The sequence below is a fragment of the Monopterus albus genome, unplaced genomic scaffold, assembly GCF_001952655.1.
Source record: "Monopterus albus unplaced genomic scaffold, M_albus_1.0 scaffold27.1, whole genome shotgun sequence".
Lineage (NCBI taxonomy): Eukaryota > Metazoa > Chordata > Actinopteri > Synbranchiformes > Synbranchidae > Monopterus > Monopterus albus.
This window is the reverse complement of record NW_018127907.1, coordinates 819,399-833,777: the sequence shown is the minus strand read 5'-3', so window position 1 is coordinate 833,777 and position 14,379 is coordinate 819,399. Positions and strand designations below refer to the sequence as shown.

The 14,379-nt window shown below is 38.7% G+C and overlaps 2 protein-coding genes across 3 annotated transcripts in view; one reads left to right on the top strand and one right to left on the bottom strand.

Annotated features, from left to right (window-relative positions):
* sybl1 (synaptobrevin-like 1) overlaps positions 1–5,130 on the bottom strand; it is a 6,748-nt gene extending 1,618 nt beyond the window's left edge. The window contains exons 1-7 of one of the 2 annotated variants that reach the window (XM_020595578.1): positions 4,660–5,130; positions 4,047–4,224; positions 2,461–2,518; positions 983–1,120; positions 762–852; positions 242–309; positions 60–152 (exon numbers count right to left, since the gene is read on the bottom strand). In XM_020595578.1, the coding sequence (XP_020451234.1) occupies positions 60–152; positions 242–309; positions 762–852; positions 983–1,120; positions 2,461–2,518; positions 4,047–4,192 (594 nt within the window). In that variant the 5' untranslated portion in view covers positions 4,193–4,224; positions 4,660–5,130. Of the gene's footprint in view, positions 1–59; positions 153–241; positions 310–761; positions 853–982; positions 1,121–2,460; positions 2,519–4,046; positions 4,225–4,407; positions 4,637–4,659 lie in introns of those variants that run through there. The other variant, XM_020595579.1, reaches the window with a different exon arrangement.
* Positions 5,131–5,991: 861 nt separating this feature from the next.
* polr1d (RNA polymerase I and III subunit D) lies at positions 5,992–12,207 on the top strand. Its single transcript, XM_020595361.1, has 5 exons — positions 5,992–6,217; positions 6,788–6,885; positions 7,516–7,592; positions 10,146–10,228; positions 11,110–12,207. Exons 1-5 carry the CDS (start codon positions 6,179–6,181, stop codon positions 11,155–11,157), a joined length of 345 nt encoding a protein of 114 aa, XP_020451017.1. The 5' UTR covers positions 5,992–6,178; the 3' UTR covers positions 11,158–12,207.
* Positions 12,208–14,379: the final 2,172 nt, after the last annotated feature.

Genomic DNA, 14,379 nt, shown 5'->3' with positions numbered 1-14,379 from the left:
ATTTATGCTGTATCCAGCTAATAACCATCTTACCAATCACCATTACTGTCCGTACTCACCAGGCATACCAGCACAATAACAATAGTCAGCTTGAGGTTCTTCATACACATGGCTCGTGCAAGGTTACGACTCGTCGTCTTAAATGTGACCGACTAGAGGAGCACAGACAGAAAATAATGTCAATGCTAAACATAATGCATCAAAAAAGTAGCATTAAAAGTAGCATGGTCTTTGAACTCACTGAATCAACCAGATTTTCTGTCTTGTCAATCAGCAGTTCCAGCTTCTCTCCTCTTTGAGCTACCAAGTCTGTAGAAAAATAAAAAGTTTAAAACACACACACACACACACACACACACACACACACACACACACACAGGGAGCCAGAGTTAATTGGGGATACACGTAGTAATAGTATTCATATCAAATTGTGGTTTAAATGAGACTATCATCTGAGACAGTGATCCTCCAGTTTTCATAAGAAATGTATATAATAAATAATGTTTGGTTTTTTTGGTTAGAACATTTGCTTTAGGTATAATGACCAACAAACAACAGTCCTTCACTGCCAAATGAGGTCACTGATGAAACCACAACATCCATCCATTTAAAGATTAAAAAATATTGGTCACACATAGCAAGCCTTATCTGCTTCAATTAAATGATCACACTGGTAATTCTGTGAATATTTTACTTCTAGCTCTACATCAATAAGAGGTGTATTAGGCATCACTATATGAGGAGACAGATGAGTGGCTCACCTATGTTGCGGACCATAATGCCCTTTAGGTCATCGACCTGCATCTGAGTCTCGGTGAGACGATCTGATCCGCGTGGGTCTGAGTGGTGTTTCTACAATAAGAAATAAGGACATGAAAAGGAGATCTAATTGTATATGTTTTTTTACGGAAGACCAAAGTAGATAAAAGCAGTCACAGATCCCTCACAAGAAAATGTGTCTCGGTATTCCTGTCATACTCACCATCTGCGCAGCCAGTGTTGATGAGAACTCACTGTTCATGGCGTAGGGCAGGGCTGTTTGTGCTCGTGACCCATATGTGGTCTGGAACCGCTTCTTGATCTCACTGAGAAAGCTGAATGCACGTGACCTCTCAAAGTCCTGTAGCAAATGAGAGTTTAATATACACTAGGTTCAGAAAGTATTCAGAGTACTTCAGTTTTCACACACTTCTCTGTGTTGTATATTGACCTTTAAATGGATAAAAGTGATATTTTTGCCTCACTGTCATTATGGGTTATTGAGTATAAAGTGAAAAAGGTTTAAAAAATGTTTACAAATGTATAAAAAAAATTTAAAACCAAACTCTAATTTACAAAGGTATTTAGACCTTTAACTCAGGACTTTGTAGAAGCTGTTCTGGCAGAAATGATAGCTTCCAGTCTTCTTTGTAAGTCTCTACACAACTCAATTTTGGCAGTTTATCCCATTCTTCGTGGCAGATTCTCTCAAGCTCCAGACTATGTCTGTGAGCTGTCATCATTCAGGTTTCTCCACAGGTGTTCTATGGGGTTTAGGTCTGTACATTAGCTGGACCACTCAAGGACAGTCAGGGAGCTGCTCCAGTGTTGTCTTGACTCTATGCTTCAGGTCATTGCGCTGAGAGGTGATCCATCACCACAGTCTCAGGCTGCTGCAGCTTGGAGCAGGTTTTCTTCAAGGACCTCTCTGTATTTGACTGCATTCATCCTTCCTTCAGTTTTGACCAGTCTCCCTGTCCCTGGTGCTGAGAAGCCCCCCCACCGCATGATGCTGCTTCCACCATGCTTCACCATAGGGGTCGTATTAGCAGGCGATGAGCGGTGTCTCATGTTTTTGTCCTGGCATGTAGTGTGAACTGTAGGATGTTGTACACATGTAGGTGTGAACTATACTAAACTATGACCAGTTGGTTCTGTTTGTCACTGGTGGACTCCAGTCAAGTTCTAGCCACATCTCAAGGCAAATTAAAACAAAAAGACTGCAGTTTGGAGTGTCATGGCAATGGCTCTGAAAACAATTAAAGGACAGATTTTCAAATTTCCGATTTTTAATCAGTTTCTAAAAACGTTTTTAACTTTTCATTATGGGTCATTGAGTGTAATTTGATGGGTAAAAATGGCAATTGCATCAATTTAAAATTAAATGTGATAAAAACTAAAGTGTGCAAAAAGTGAAGTGGCCACAGCACATCAATTATAAAAACACACTAATTTAAAGATTTAGTAAAATGAAAAATATATGCATAAATTGTTGAGCTCTCATTCAAAGTCAGATGTATTACTTTAAAGTAGCACCCATCAAAATTAAAACAGCCCCATCCTGGATAATGAGAGGCACATCAAACAACAGAGGAACATTACTCTCAAAACCATTTCAAGAGACACTTGAACATTTACAGTTGGACTATTATCCAAAACCCTAAAGAAACAGACACATATCTGAGCAATTTACATACTTACATCATCAGTAATACAAAGGTATATTATTCTGTCATGGCAGATGTAATGGAAGAGATAGCTGAAAGACAAAAGTTGTCAACATTAGCACAGAGTCATGTTTTAATTTGTTAAGAGTACATCACATTCCCTAAACTAGACAGCACTCAAAGAAGGCAAACCTCCACCAAGGCAGCTCAGTGTCCCCATAACGCTATTCCACCTAAAAGCAATACTCCCATGATCGTTTGACCTTCATTGGGGCTGGACGATTAATCATTTTGTGAGTGTGATTTTGATCCCTGTGCAATCTCAGCCTCATGTGACAATGATTCTGCTTAGCAGGAGATGCCTTGCATCAAACCACACACTTTGGTGTGTGGGAGATCTTATGTGGATGTTGTCTAGCAGTTTTTGTCCAGGCATTCAGAGCAAGTTGCATGGCTTTAGAAGCCAAAATATTGAAATTAGCCCTTTCTCACAACAGTAATGAATCCTTTAAAAGATTACTGGATCCAGATGATGATCCAGACCACCACCAAAAACAGACTGTTCTGTGGGCATACCCTATCTCTCCAAAGTATTTCATCAAAATCCTTTCATTACTTTTTGAGTTAAGCTGTGAACAAACCACCAAACCCCAGTAAAAACATAACCTCCTTGGCAGAGATAAGAATATTAAACATTAACTAAAAGTATAGAGTAGCAAATGACTTATAAATCTAAATGACACTGTGTTCTGCTCTCTTTTTGAGTAAGGACATATTGTTAGCTGACTTTTTAATATGTGATCCATTTTATTGTTTCAGGTAGTGATTTCCTGAAGTGTAATTTTTGTAAGCTCTAAGCTTGCAGCAAACTAAAGTTTGCTAGCCTACAACAGTGTACACTGGATCTGAGAATGCAGACAAACTTGATCCTGTTGGTTTTACCACTCCATTGATTGGTAAGTTAACAACAGTCTGTTTATGTGCAGAAATAACTATATTACTTGCCAGTTTCTATAGTCATTTAATTGGAAAGATGCCCATGTGAATGCACACATTTGGCTTTTCCAGGTATTGCTTTGGAGTTCAGTGGTGTTGGAGGAACACATTACATCAACATCTGTTAGAAATAATCAACTGCAATACCCAAGTGGATCTTAAAGTACTTGTGGCTTGCAAGTAAGCAACATGGTCTATATGGCTGTAAATAATATCACATGATTTTGCAGAGGGCTAATTGGAGAATCTGGAGTGTTAGAAGAATCACAATAACACACTTTCTACGCACATAACTTTTACTGCCTGAACTTCATGACAAGTATAGCCTGTCTTTTGTGTCCACCATCACTGCTGAGAATTGTTGCCAATGAAAGTTTATATTTACTTGAAGAAACCACCGGGAACCAATGGGGGTGGGTCCACCCTAAGATTTGTATTCAGCACTCTGGTAAATTTGCCACTTAAGTGTTGCTTTTTTCATAACAGCAATGTTATTTATCTGACACCAGTCTTGGTCCAAACCAACAGGATATAAACTGTCAAATGAGGAAAAATGAAGTCAGCTGCAGCCACAGCCTACAGGTTGGTTACTGCTGTCTGTGTATGGATGTGTGTAAGACTTACCTGCCGTGGCTGTAGGTCAATTTGTTATTCTCTGAGGGGATTTTGGCTAAAATCTGTTCAGTCACTTCCAAGAAGTTCCCACCACACCATGCATGTTTGGCCAGAATGGTGGTTCCACGAGCCACCACAGCAAACAGGATTGCCATGGCAACAGCTGGGGTTTCAGCGCAAATACTCGCTGACAACACAAAAGTAACAGTGAAAGTCAGTACCACAGAAGAGCAGGAAGTACTGGGGAAGCAGGAGATTGCTTAACACAAAATTATTCTGGTGAAACATTTGACAGCAATGTTACGTCACAGATAAAAGGAAATTGAAATTGAGGAAATTCTATCTGACCATTTCTGTAACTAAGACTGACCAACAGTGTTAGTAGTGACCGATAAGATATTCCTTAGCTGGACCCAAGATGCGGATGTCACGAGAAAGGAAAACGAAAGCCAGATTAGCTGACTGTATAACCACAGGCTAACTAGCAAGCTAAGAATGTTGTTGTTGTTGTCTAATGTACACGTCGGCGTTAGGTAGAAAATTGGCTGTTTGACGTATCATTTCTAGTTACGGAGCTACCACAAATAGCAGTTATATAGAGTAATAATAGTGAATCAAATACCTCGATGTGTCAGCGCTGTTCAAAGTTGCTCAACATATGAAGAGGTTTCAGCTGCTAGCAAGCTAGCTAATACCTTTCAAGGGACTTTTGCTTTACAAATCACTCAGACCTTCTGACCAGAAACGGATTTTTTGTTAATGTAGTTCTTATTATATTCCTTATCCTACGAACTCAATTCTAATGCCCTGCTTTGTGAACTACATTTCCCACATTTCTCTTGTGTAGTCGTCATTTTTCGTACATAGTTACGTCACGTTATTACAACAAACGTCTTGCTGTAACGCTGCCGCAATGTTGGTGCGTGGAAGTGTACCTTTAATGTTCGTCTATGAAGACGAGGCATAGCCATAATAAAAAAAAAATCATACCTTGCTGGCTTTACAACATTTTAGCATTTTAATTTATTATGAAACCCAGAAATGTATTTATGATAAAAGCTTTTTGGTTAAAATAGAAAGAGAAATTTTCATACCAAAACATTTTAGCCATTTTTTTGTAGATGACAACAATAATAGACTATTTCTATAATATAATATTTAAGATTAACTTATCCATCGTAATTCGTTTCTAAGCATAATATTATTGCATTGTAAAATGTATGACTTGGTATAAGTTTGCTAATAATGTTAAAGATAAATACAGACTTCGGTAATAAAAACACATTTTTATAAAAACTAAATTTAAAAGATTTAAGTGAATGTTTCTCAATCTTCACTATTTAGTTTTAATTACATCTAAAGTAATTTATTCATAGTAGTAACATAGTAAATAGGGTATTTACAAAAATCTCTGCTATCTGAAGTGGGCAGAACCTGCTAAAATATGACAATGAAACAACTCAAGCCGGATGTGGCATACACTGGTATCTATGATCCACAGATATATGAAATATAACTTATATGTAGTTTCAGCTGTTTATATGTTATCTTACAAGAATGACTACTTGTTCTGCTATATCAAATTCAACAACACAGTCAGCATAAGAATAACATTTTAAGATAATTTCTCACTTGTTTATTGTTATTTGTTGCTTGATTTTTTGTTTGTTTTTTATTTTTCGTTATGACACCCAAAGTCAATGCATTTTCTATTTAAACTGGATATAACCCCGCTGCAATATGGCGGACTGTAACTACAGCATATCTATGCTCTACAGTCTGGATTAGTGCGTTGTTATAAACCCTCATTATAGTCTTACAGGCGGCTTGCGCACTATTCTGGCAGCAGGAGCCCATAAACCTTCTTTCACACAAGTGGCCCAGGTTGTACCCACATACAAACTTTAAAAAGTCTGGCCTAGTGACTAAATTTATTGATATTTTTTATACTTTACTGGTATAATCACTCCCCTTGCCTGTGTTTGTTACTGTTAAATGTTTATACATAGACAAGACCAAAAATGAAAGGCCTTTAGAGGCAAAATGGAACTCCGTTTTACCCTTTTTCATGCCTGTCAGACAAAAAGTAGGGCTCAAACATTACTATATTTGTATTGATGGACGGAGTTGAAACGTAAAGCATGGCTGGAGAAGGCGAAAAGAGACCCGTGCTGGAAACGGTAAGAAGTGAAATTAGTTTAGGTTGATGTTGTATACAGTCACTGGGTTTTACCATTGTTAAACTATTAAACCAAATAAGCTAATTTTAGCATTTCGACCACATTGCGAATCTCACGTGGCTAGCTACAGAGGCTAGCAGTGAAATATTTGTTATTTCACCTGGAAATTATGTGATACCCAAACTACACCAAAGGCTATTGTCGTTACTGTAACCTTTGTTGTGAACACATAATGAGTGATGTTGTATACGCTACGTTGTCTTTGACGTGGTGAACCACTCTATCTACTGCTTCCTTCTCAGTGCATAGCTGACTCAGAGTTTCTCCACTAGGGGGCAATATATAAACTGACAAAGTATTCCTTCAGTTTCTAAACAGGTTGTTCAGTATGTTCAGCTGCTTGTCAGTGCTTATCATCTAAGAGATGATGAATATTGAATGTATTGGCAGTGCATAATAGTTCTATTTCAATTTGACTGATTCTCCCACTCACTGTTCTCCAAAGAAGGAGTTGGACAGTGTTTCTGTTTACAGTTGAATGTCACTTCTTAATAAATTCTTCTGTTTTAGATCCAGGCCGAGGGAGCTGATGAGGGCTGTGTGACATTTGTGATGCATGATGAAGACCATACACTGGGCAACTCCCTCAGATATATGATCATGAAGAAGTGAGTTGTTTTTTTGTAGCCTGCATGTACTTGCTTTGCTGAAAATTTCTTATGAATTTGAAGCTGCTGTTCAGGAGAAACCTCAGGGTAAGAACATCAGCAGTCATGCAACAAAAATATCACCCATGGTCTAAGCACATCCACTGGAAGTATCATATTTAACAGTACTTAAGGTGTGTCAACAGTGGAAACATGACAGTGCATGTTGTAGGACAAAATAACTGATAACAGATGAGTTATCTAGAAGAATCTATCACAGCAGTGTGTATTTAGAATGCTCCTAACATGCCAACCTCATGTACCTGTGATCATATGATCAAAACTCAGCCAATCAAACAACTGCCAATTGTGGTTTCAGCTGTCTACTCTTGTTTAACATCAGGAATCTAGGATTACCAAATTAACCCCCAGTCCGAGAATAAAATTAGCTGGATAAAATTAACAAGTTTATTTTAACCTGAAATCAGTATGTTAGCATGAATTACGAAGGCCTCATTTGGAGAACATGGCCTTGGTCACCTGGGATGTGGTGATAGTGGAGAATTTGTAATCACACAACACTCCTCGACCCATTTGAAGTAAATCATTGATAAACACAAATCTCACTTTCACTTTCTTGTTTTCCATCAGTGTGGATGTGGAGTTTTGTGGCTACACCATCACCCATCCGTCAGAGAGTAAGATCAACTTTCGCATTCAGACACGAGGTAAGAACCCCCATCACTTCATCTTTGTTTTTTCCCTGGTACAAACTTGGCTTGTTTATACAGTGGATATAAAAAGTCTACACACCCCTGTTAAAATGCCAGGTTTCTGTGATGTAAAAAAACAAGACCAAGTTAATGCAGAACTTTAGCCACCTTTAATGTGACCTATAACTTGTACAACTCAATTGAAAACAAACTGAAATCTGTTTTTCAGTGGGAAGTAAAAATAAAAAACTAAAATAATGTGGTTGCATTAGTGTGCACACCCTCTTACTGTGGGGCTGTGACTGTTGTCAGAATTAAGCAGTCACATTCAAACTCATGTTAAATAGGAGTCAGTACACCTGCCATCAATTAAAGTGCCTCTGATTAACCCCATATAAAGTTCAGCTGTTCCAGTAGGCTATTCCTGACATTTTCCTAGTCGCATCCTACAGCAAAAGCCATGGCCTGCAGAGAACTTCCAAAGCATCAGAGGGATCTCATTGTTAAAAGGTATCAGTCAGGAGAAGGGTACAAAAGAATTTCCAAGGCATTAGATATACCATGGAACACAGTGAAGTCAGTCATCATCAAGTGGAGAAAATATGGTGCAACAGTGACATTACCAAGAGCTGGACGTCCCTCCAAAATTGATGAAAAGACAAGGAGAAAACTGGTCAGGGAGGCTGCCAAGAGGCCTACAGCAACATTAAAGGAGCTGCAGGAATTCCTGGCAAGTACTGGTTGTGTAGTACATGTGACGACAATCTCCCGTATTCTTCATTTGTCTGGGCTTTGGGGTAGAGTGGCAAGACGGAAGCCTTTTCTTACAAAGAAAAATATCCATGCCCGGTTACATTTTGCAAACACACATTTGAAGTCTCCCAAAGGCATGTGGGAAAAGGTGTTATGGTCTGATGAAACCAAGGTTGAACTTTTTGGCCATAATTCCAAAAGGTATGTTTGGCGCAAAAACAACACTGCACATCACCAAAAGAACACCATACCCACAGTGAAGCATGGTGGTGGCAGCATCATGCTTTGGGGTTGTTTTTCTTCAGCTGGAACTGGGGCCTTAGTCAAGGTGGAGGGAATTATGAACAGTTCCACATACCAGTCAATATTGGCACAAAACCTTCAGGCTTCTGCTAGAAAGCTGAAGATGAAGAGGAACTTCATCTTTCAGCACGACAACGACCCCAAGCATACATCCAAATCAACAAAGGAATGGCTTAACCAGAACAAGATAAAAGTCTTAGAATGGCCCAGCCAGAGCCCGGACTTGAATCCGATTGAACATCTGTGGGGTGATCTGAAGAGGGCTGTGCATAGGAGATGCCCTCGCAATCTGACAGATTTGGAGCGTTTTTGCAAAGAAGAGTGGGCAAATATTGCAGAGTCAAGATGTGCATTGCTGATAAACTCATACCCAAAAAGACTGAGTGCTGTAATAAGATAAAAAGGTGCTTCAACAAAATATTAGTTTAAGGGTGTGCACACTAATGCAACCACATTATTTTAGTTTTTTATTTTTACTTCCCACTGAAAAAAAGATTTCAGTTTGTTTTTCAATTGAGTTGTACAAGTTATAGGTCACATTAAAGGTGGCTAAAGTTCTGGAATTATTTATCTTGGTCTTGTTTTTTTACATCACAGAAACCTGGCATTTTAACAGGGGTGTGTAGGCTTTTTATATCCACTGTATGTGCATGCATGTGTAGGACAGCTAGAGAGTAAACATTTTCTGGCAGTCTTGCAGAGTAAACATGTTGATTGGAGTCTGGTGTGTTCATTTTGTCCACTCAGCCACACAAGACCTGTGACAGACTTTCAGTAGCACGGTGCACATACATCCCCTCTTGTTCTTGTCCACAGAGAACTATAACCACTTGCCTTGCTTCAGTCAGTCAGTCAGTCAGTCAGTCAATCAATCAATAATCTGTCTGATTTACACAAAGTATCAGCAGATAACAGCATCCCCATCACATGAAAGGACTCTGCAAGACTGAGAAAACAACTTGTTTTTGATGTTGAAATCTTTTTAATGGTGCCTGGAGAATCTTTCTTCACCTTCACCAGAGTGAAAATAAGTGGGTTCATTCCTCCATGTCAGTTTTTGTTTCAGCATCACATTTTTGCTAAATCAGTTAGGTAAACATGGCAAGACACTCATGCTCAAGTAATGTTTACTTGTTTGATTGGACCTGTGTTGTTTTACAACGTTGTTTATGAGCATTGCTTACAGGCATATTTCAAATGCTTACTGTGTTTCCTGATTGTCACTCGCACATTGCTGATACATTTGTGAGTCCCACATGACTCTTATGTATTGGTTGCAAATTTGCCACTTACTGTTTTAATTAGTGAAACCTGTCAGAATGAGTGAGAATAAACAATCCCTTGTTGCAAATGACATGGGCCCCTGACAGTATTTCTCTCCTGCTTGGTTTCGCTCTGTCACCTGACAGTACTGGCTCAGACAGCACAAGAGACATTCATGGTTGTTTTTGTTAATACTATTACCAGCAGTGGTTTCCTCTAGAGGTCTGTTCTGTGTTTGTTTTTTTAAAGGGGAAATTCCAGCCACAGAGCCGCTGCGCAGAGGCCTGAATGAGCTCAATGACGTTTGTCAACATGTTCTCAACACCTTTCAGGTAAACATGCGTGTTACTGCTGATCCTTCATTTGGTAAACTGATCTGTTTACTGAGGAAAAATGACCAGCAGTGGTCTGATATTGTTGTTCAGTAGTATAAATGGCCTACTTTGAATCAGTATATGAGTAAATAAGTTACTGTATGTGCATAAGTGTGTCTTAGCTTTAAGATTATTCTCACCCCACCAAAACTTAGCCTGTTTACTGATGATTCACAGGCTCACACTTTCTGGTGCTTAGCAGTGTGGCATTGAACAAGGAGGATGGTCCGTTAATCCTCCTGTGTTGGTGACATCGGCTTTGCTGAAGGGTTTTTGACTGGGTTGTGCCAGTTCTTCATAAATTAGTCACAAAGTTATTCAGAGTTAGTAGTGTTCATACAGTTTCTAGTGAGTGGTAAACATCAAATTATCCTAACCTAGTTGTCATTTTTTAACAATTTCGTCAAATATTATTGCCAAATGTTTTATAATTTGATGTTAACTTTTATGAAATTAATTAAAAAGATTGAACTCATTATTAAACAACATATATGAATTTGTTCCGTCTCAGCTCAGATAGGCCAGCTGTTCTCCATATCACTCTAAATGGGTCATATGTTTGCTAGCTAATGTTAGTTTACTCAGTTGGTAGATACACCTGACAGTTAGTGACTGTAAATATTTAATAACCACTGATACATATGTCAAAACCTGTTGGTTTGTTTGGTGCAACCTGTTTTATTGTAGTCATGTAAAACTCCACTTGGTAAAAGCTTGGCAGAGTCTGAACTTCCAAACAGCGGCTGCAGCAGGGATTCTGTTCAAGTCATGTGGCACTGATTAAATTAACACTCGCCACACCCCACCTCTAACTTCTTTTTTCTTTTATTTTGGTCCAGGCAAGAGTTGATGAGTTCAAAGGAAGGCAGGAGCAACCAATGGATTGAAGAGCATCACACATGTGGGGCTTTGACACACAACTGCAGTTCCTGCAGACAAACTGTAAAAATGAGTTACCTTGATCTTTTATATACTAGACAGATAGTTGTGGCAAGTTCTTCTTCACTAACTAGTTTGATCAAACATTTGTACAGTTTTCTTTTGTATTATGTTCAGATTGATTTATGATGTATAATAAATGTGAATTCTTGTCTTCTTCACTTTTGAAATATTGGAATGAGTAGTGAAGCAAATTTAAAACAGCAAACTTAGCCAACACAGACTTTCTTTTCCTTGTTTTTGGGATTTCATGCAGAGATTTTGTAACACAAATCGCTACGCTGTTTGACTTGCGCTGTAGTATTTATTTTCACAACTACTCATGTAACAGTGTTTGAAGGAACCACAGACCTCAAGTGCTGAGTTAGTCAATCACCAGATTGCTCTCATCTGTCCTTTGAAACCAGGTTTTGAGGAGTGAAGTTAGCCTGTCCTTTTTAGCAGAGGAATGTGGTGCAAGGGACTTGATACGGTGCCAAGAAGACAGAGGGAAAATGAGGGCAGAGAAGTGTAAATAGTGAAGTTGAAGCTATTTGACCCGACATTCACCCCTGTGTGGTGCTCAAGGATAGGCGGGTATGGCTGCTCGCTGGTGAGGACTCTGCCAACTTGATTTTGAACAACTTTTCTTATGACATACCACAATTTAATGTGTTTGGTGTAAAAGGGAAATTCCCAGAACTCATCAAATGTACAAAACTACATCAACACTTCAAGTATTTCTTCAGAGAATCATTTATTCACAGCGGCTCTGGGTGACTGAAGAAATGATTCTCTACGCTTGATGTAGTTTTGTTTAAAATATCACTATCACGAAGCTAAGACAAAATAATGGAAGTCCATGGTGTTTCAGTGTATGTTTGGCTCAAAGTTAATTCCTCCAAACTGAATTAATATCATACTGTAACCTAGTCTGGTCAGTTTTATATGGTTTGTGAGATATCAAGCAAAATTCTTTCCAGTTTTCTTTAATAGTTTTCTCTAACATGGACTGTGAACCTCAGAAGCAAGGCTTTATGAACTACTCTGAGGAAAAACAAAATCAAGTTACCTCTAATAAATAAGGTTCCCTGTCGTGTGCAACTTGTGGTTGTTTTCAAGAAAAAAAACGGAACTCCTTTAAATCTGTGACATGAACTGATTTTACATCGGTTCATGTTGGGTCTTTTCAGGACTTTTAATCTTTAGCTATCTCCATAAACCTGTTTCTTGGAACTGGCCTTTGGAGCCTAATGTCTGATTGTCAGAAGCAATAACTTCAAACGAGGAAAGGCCCTGGAGAAGGTCATTTGTAGCACATGTTCTCCTTTGATGGTCTTTCTCTAAACTCTGATGTAAACCAAATGTGATTGAGAGATAATATTTAACCTTTGGCAGGCTGTTCTTAACAAAGATGCCTGTTTATGTTCACTCCTGTCAAGAATGCACCGGCCTCTCATACCACAGCTGTGCTCTTATTTTAGAGGGGAAGTCTAAGCATTTTTGAGAAAAGGTAATCTTGATATAACCGATAATATATAGTAGATACAGATGATGACAAATTAAAAACCTGCATACATGAGCAGCGTTTCCCAGGACAACAGTGCCCCCATCCACAGGGCACAAGGGGTCACTGAATGGTTTAATGAGGTTGAAAATGATGTGAATCATAAGCTTGTGGCTTTCATCATCACCAGATCTCAACCCAGTTGAACACCTACATATATATGGGAGATTTTGTGGTGATGTGTTAGACATCGTCTCCATCGCCATCATCAAAAACAGCATGAGGAAACATTTTTTGGAAGAATCGTGTCCTTCCCTCCAGTAGAGTTCAGAGACTTGGAGAGTCAATGCCAAGGCGCACTGAAGCTGTTCTGGTGGCGTGTGGTGACCCAGCACCTTACAGAGACATTTTATGTTGGGTTTTCCTTTATCTGTCACTGTTCGGCAACTATGTCCCTGCAACATTGTGACCAGGAATGAGCCTAAATTCACATGCTATAACTTGGAAAGTAAGTCAAACACCACAAACACACAAATAATACTTATTACTATATAGCCTCAACAAACACGTACAATATAAATGTAATTCAAAACATTAGGACCAGTATTCACATTTGGCAGCCTCTGCCTGGAGAGACTCATAAAGCTGCCCAGGTCGTCCAGCAAACTGTTGCTTTTAGATGTGGCTAAAAGCAGAGTGAAGGCGACATAATGAGTCACACACACTGCATCATCTGATCTGAGCACTGTCTAAAAAGTATTTTCTTGTGTTGGCATCATAGGATATGTCACAAGTATGTGAATGTATCTGATTATGTTAAAGAACGCGCATCGAACATTAATCTTAAAAACATCCTGCTGTACAAAACCATTTTTTCATTGCTATAGATTTTAATTGGGCCCATTATAGAAAATGTATTCCATAAGCAGCTCTCTGAAGTCATTTTCAGCCTCAGGAACATCTTTAAACCTGAACACTCACTGATAAATGTGAAATGTTTGTAAAAGAACACCACGATTAAGCAAACTCTTTATAGTATAGGTTGTGATTTTTTTAAAAGAGGAATAGAAGCTACATTTTCAGAGAAAAGTTAAGACTTTACACACAGTAGAGAATATGAATACTGTAATAAAAACTAGTACAAAAAGTAACCTCTTCTGTGTAATATGATGGGAATCACCTGGTGTTTGTCAGCCTTCTTGGACAACAGCTGCCCTGCACATGTCTTAAAGCAGCGATGATCTCCAAATAAAACTTTACAACCTTCAAATCTCCATGTGACCATGTGAGACGGTGGGGCCCATTTCACTCAGGTATGACGCCAAACAGCACATGGGCATCGACCAGTGATAGCACTCAGCTGATTGTCAGATAGATAAGCTAGCTCCTGTATATGCAGAGGCACACGTGCATGTTTTAATAAAAAGACTCCTCAGTTTTGAGACTTTTTGGACAATAACTCAGGGTCATGGCTTTTCTGTCTTTGACATGAGGAATTCAAGCTGGTAAGAGTAGTACTTATAAGTGCTGTTACTCATTCATACAATGGGTACAGAAAGTATTCAGACCCCCTTAAATTTTTCACTCTTTGTTATATTGCAGCCATATGCTAAAATCATTTAAGTTCATTTTTTTCCTCATTAATGTACACACAGCACCCCATATTGACAGAAAAACACAGAAT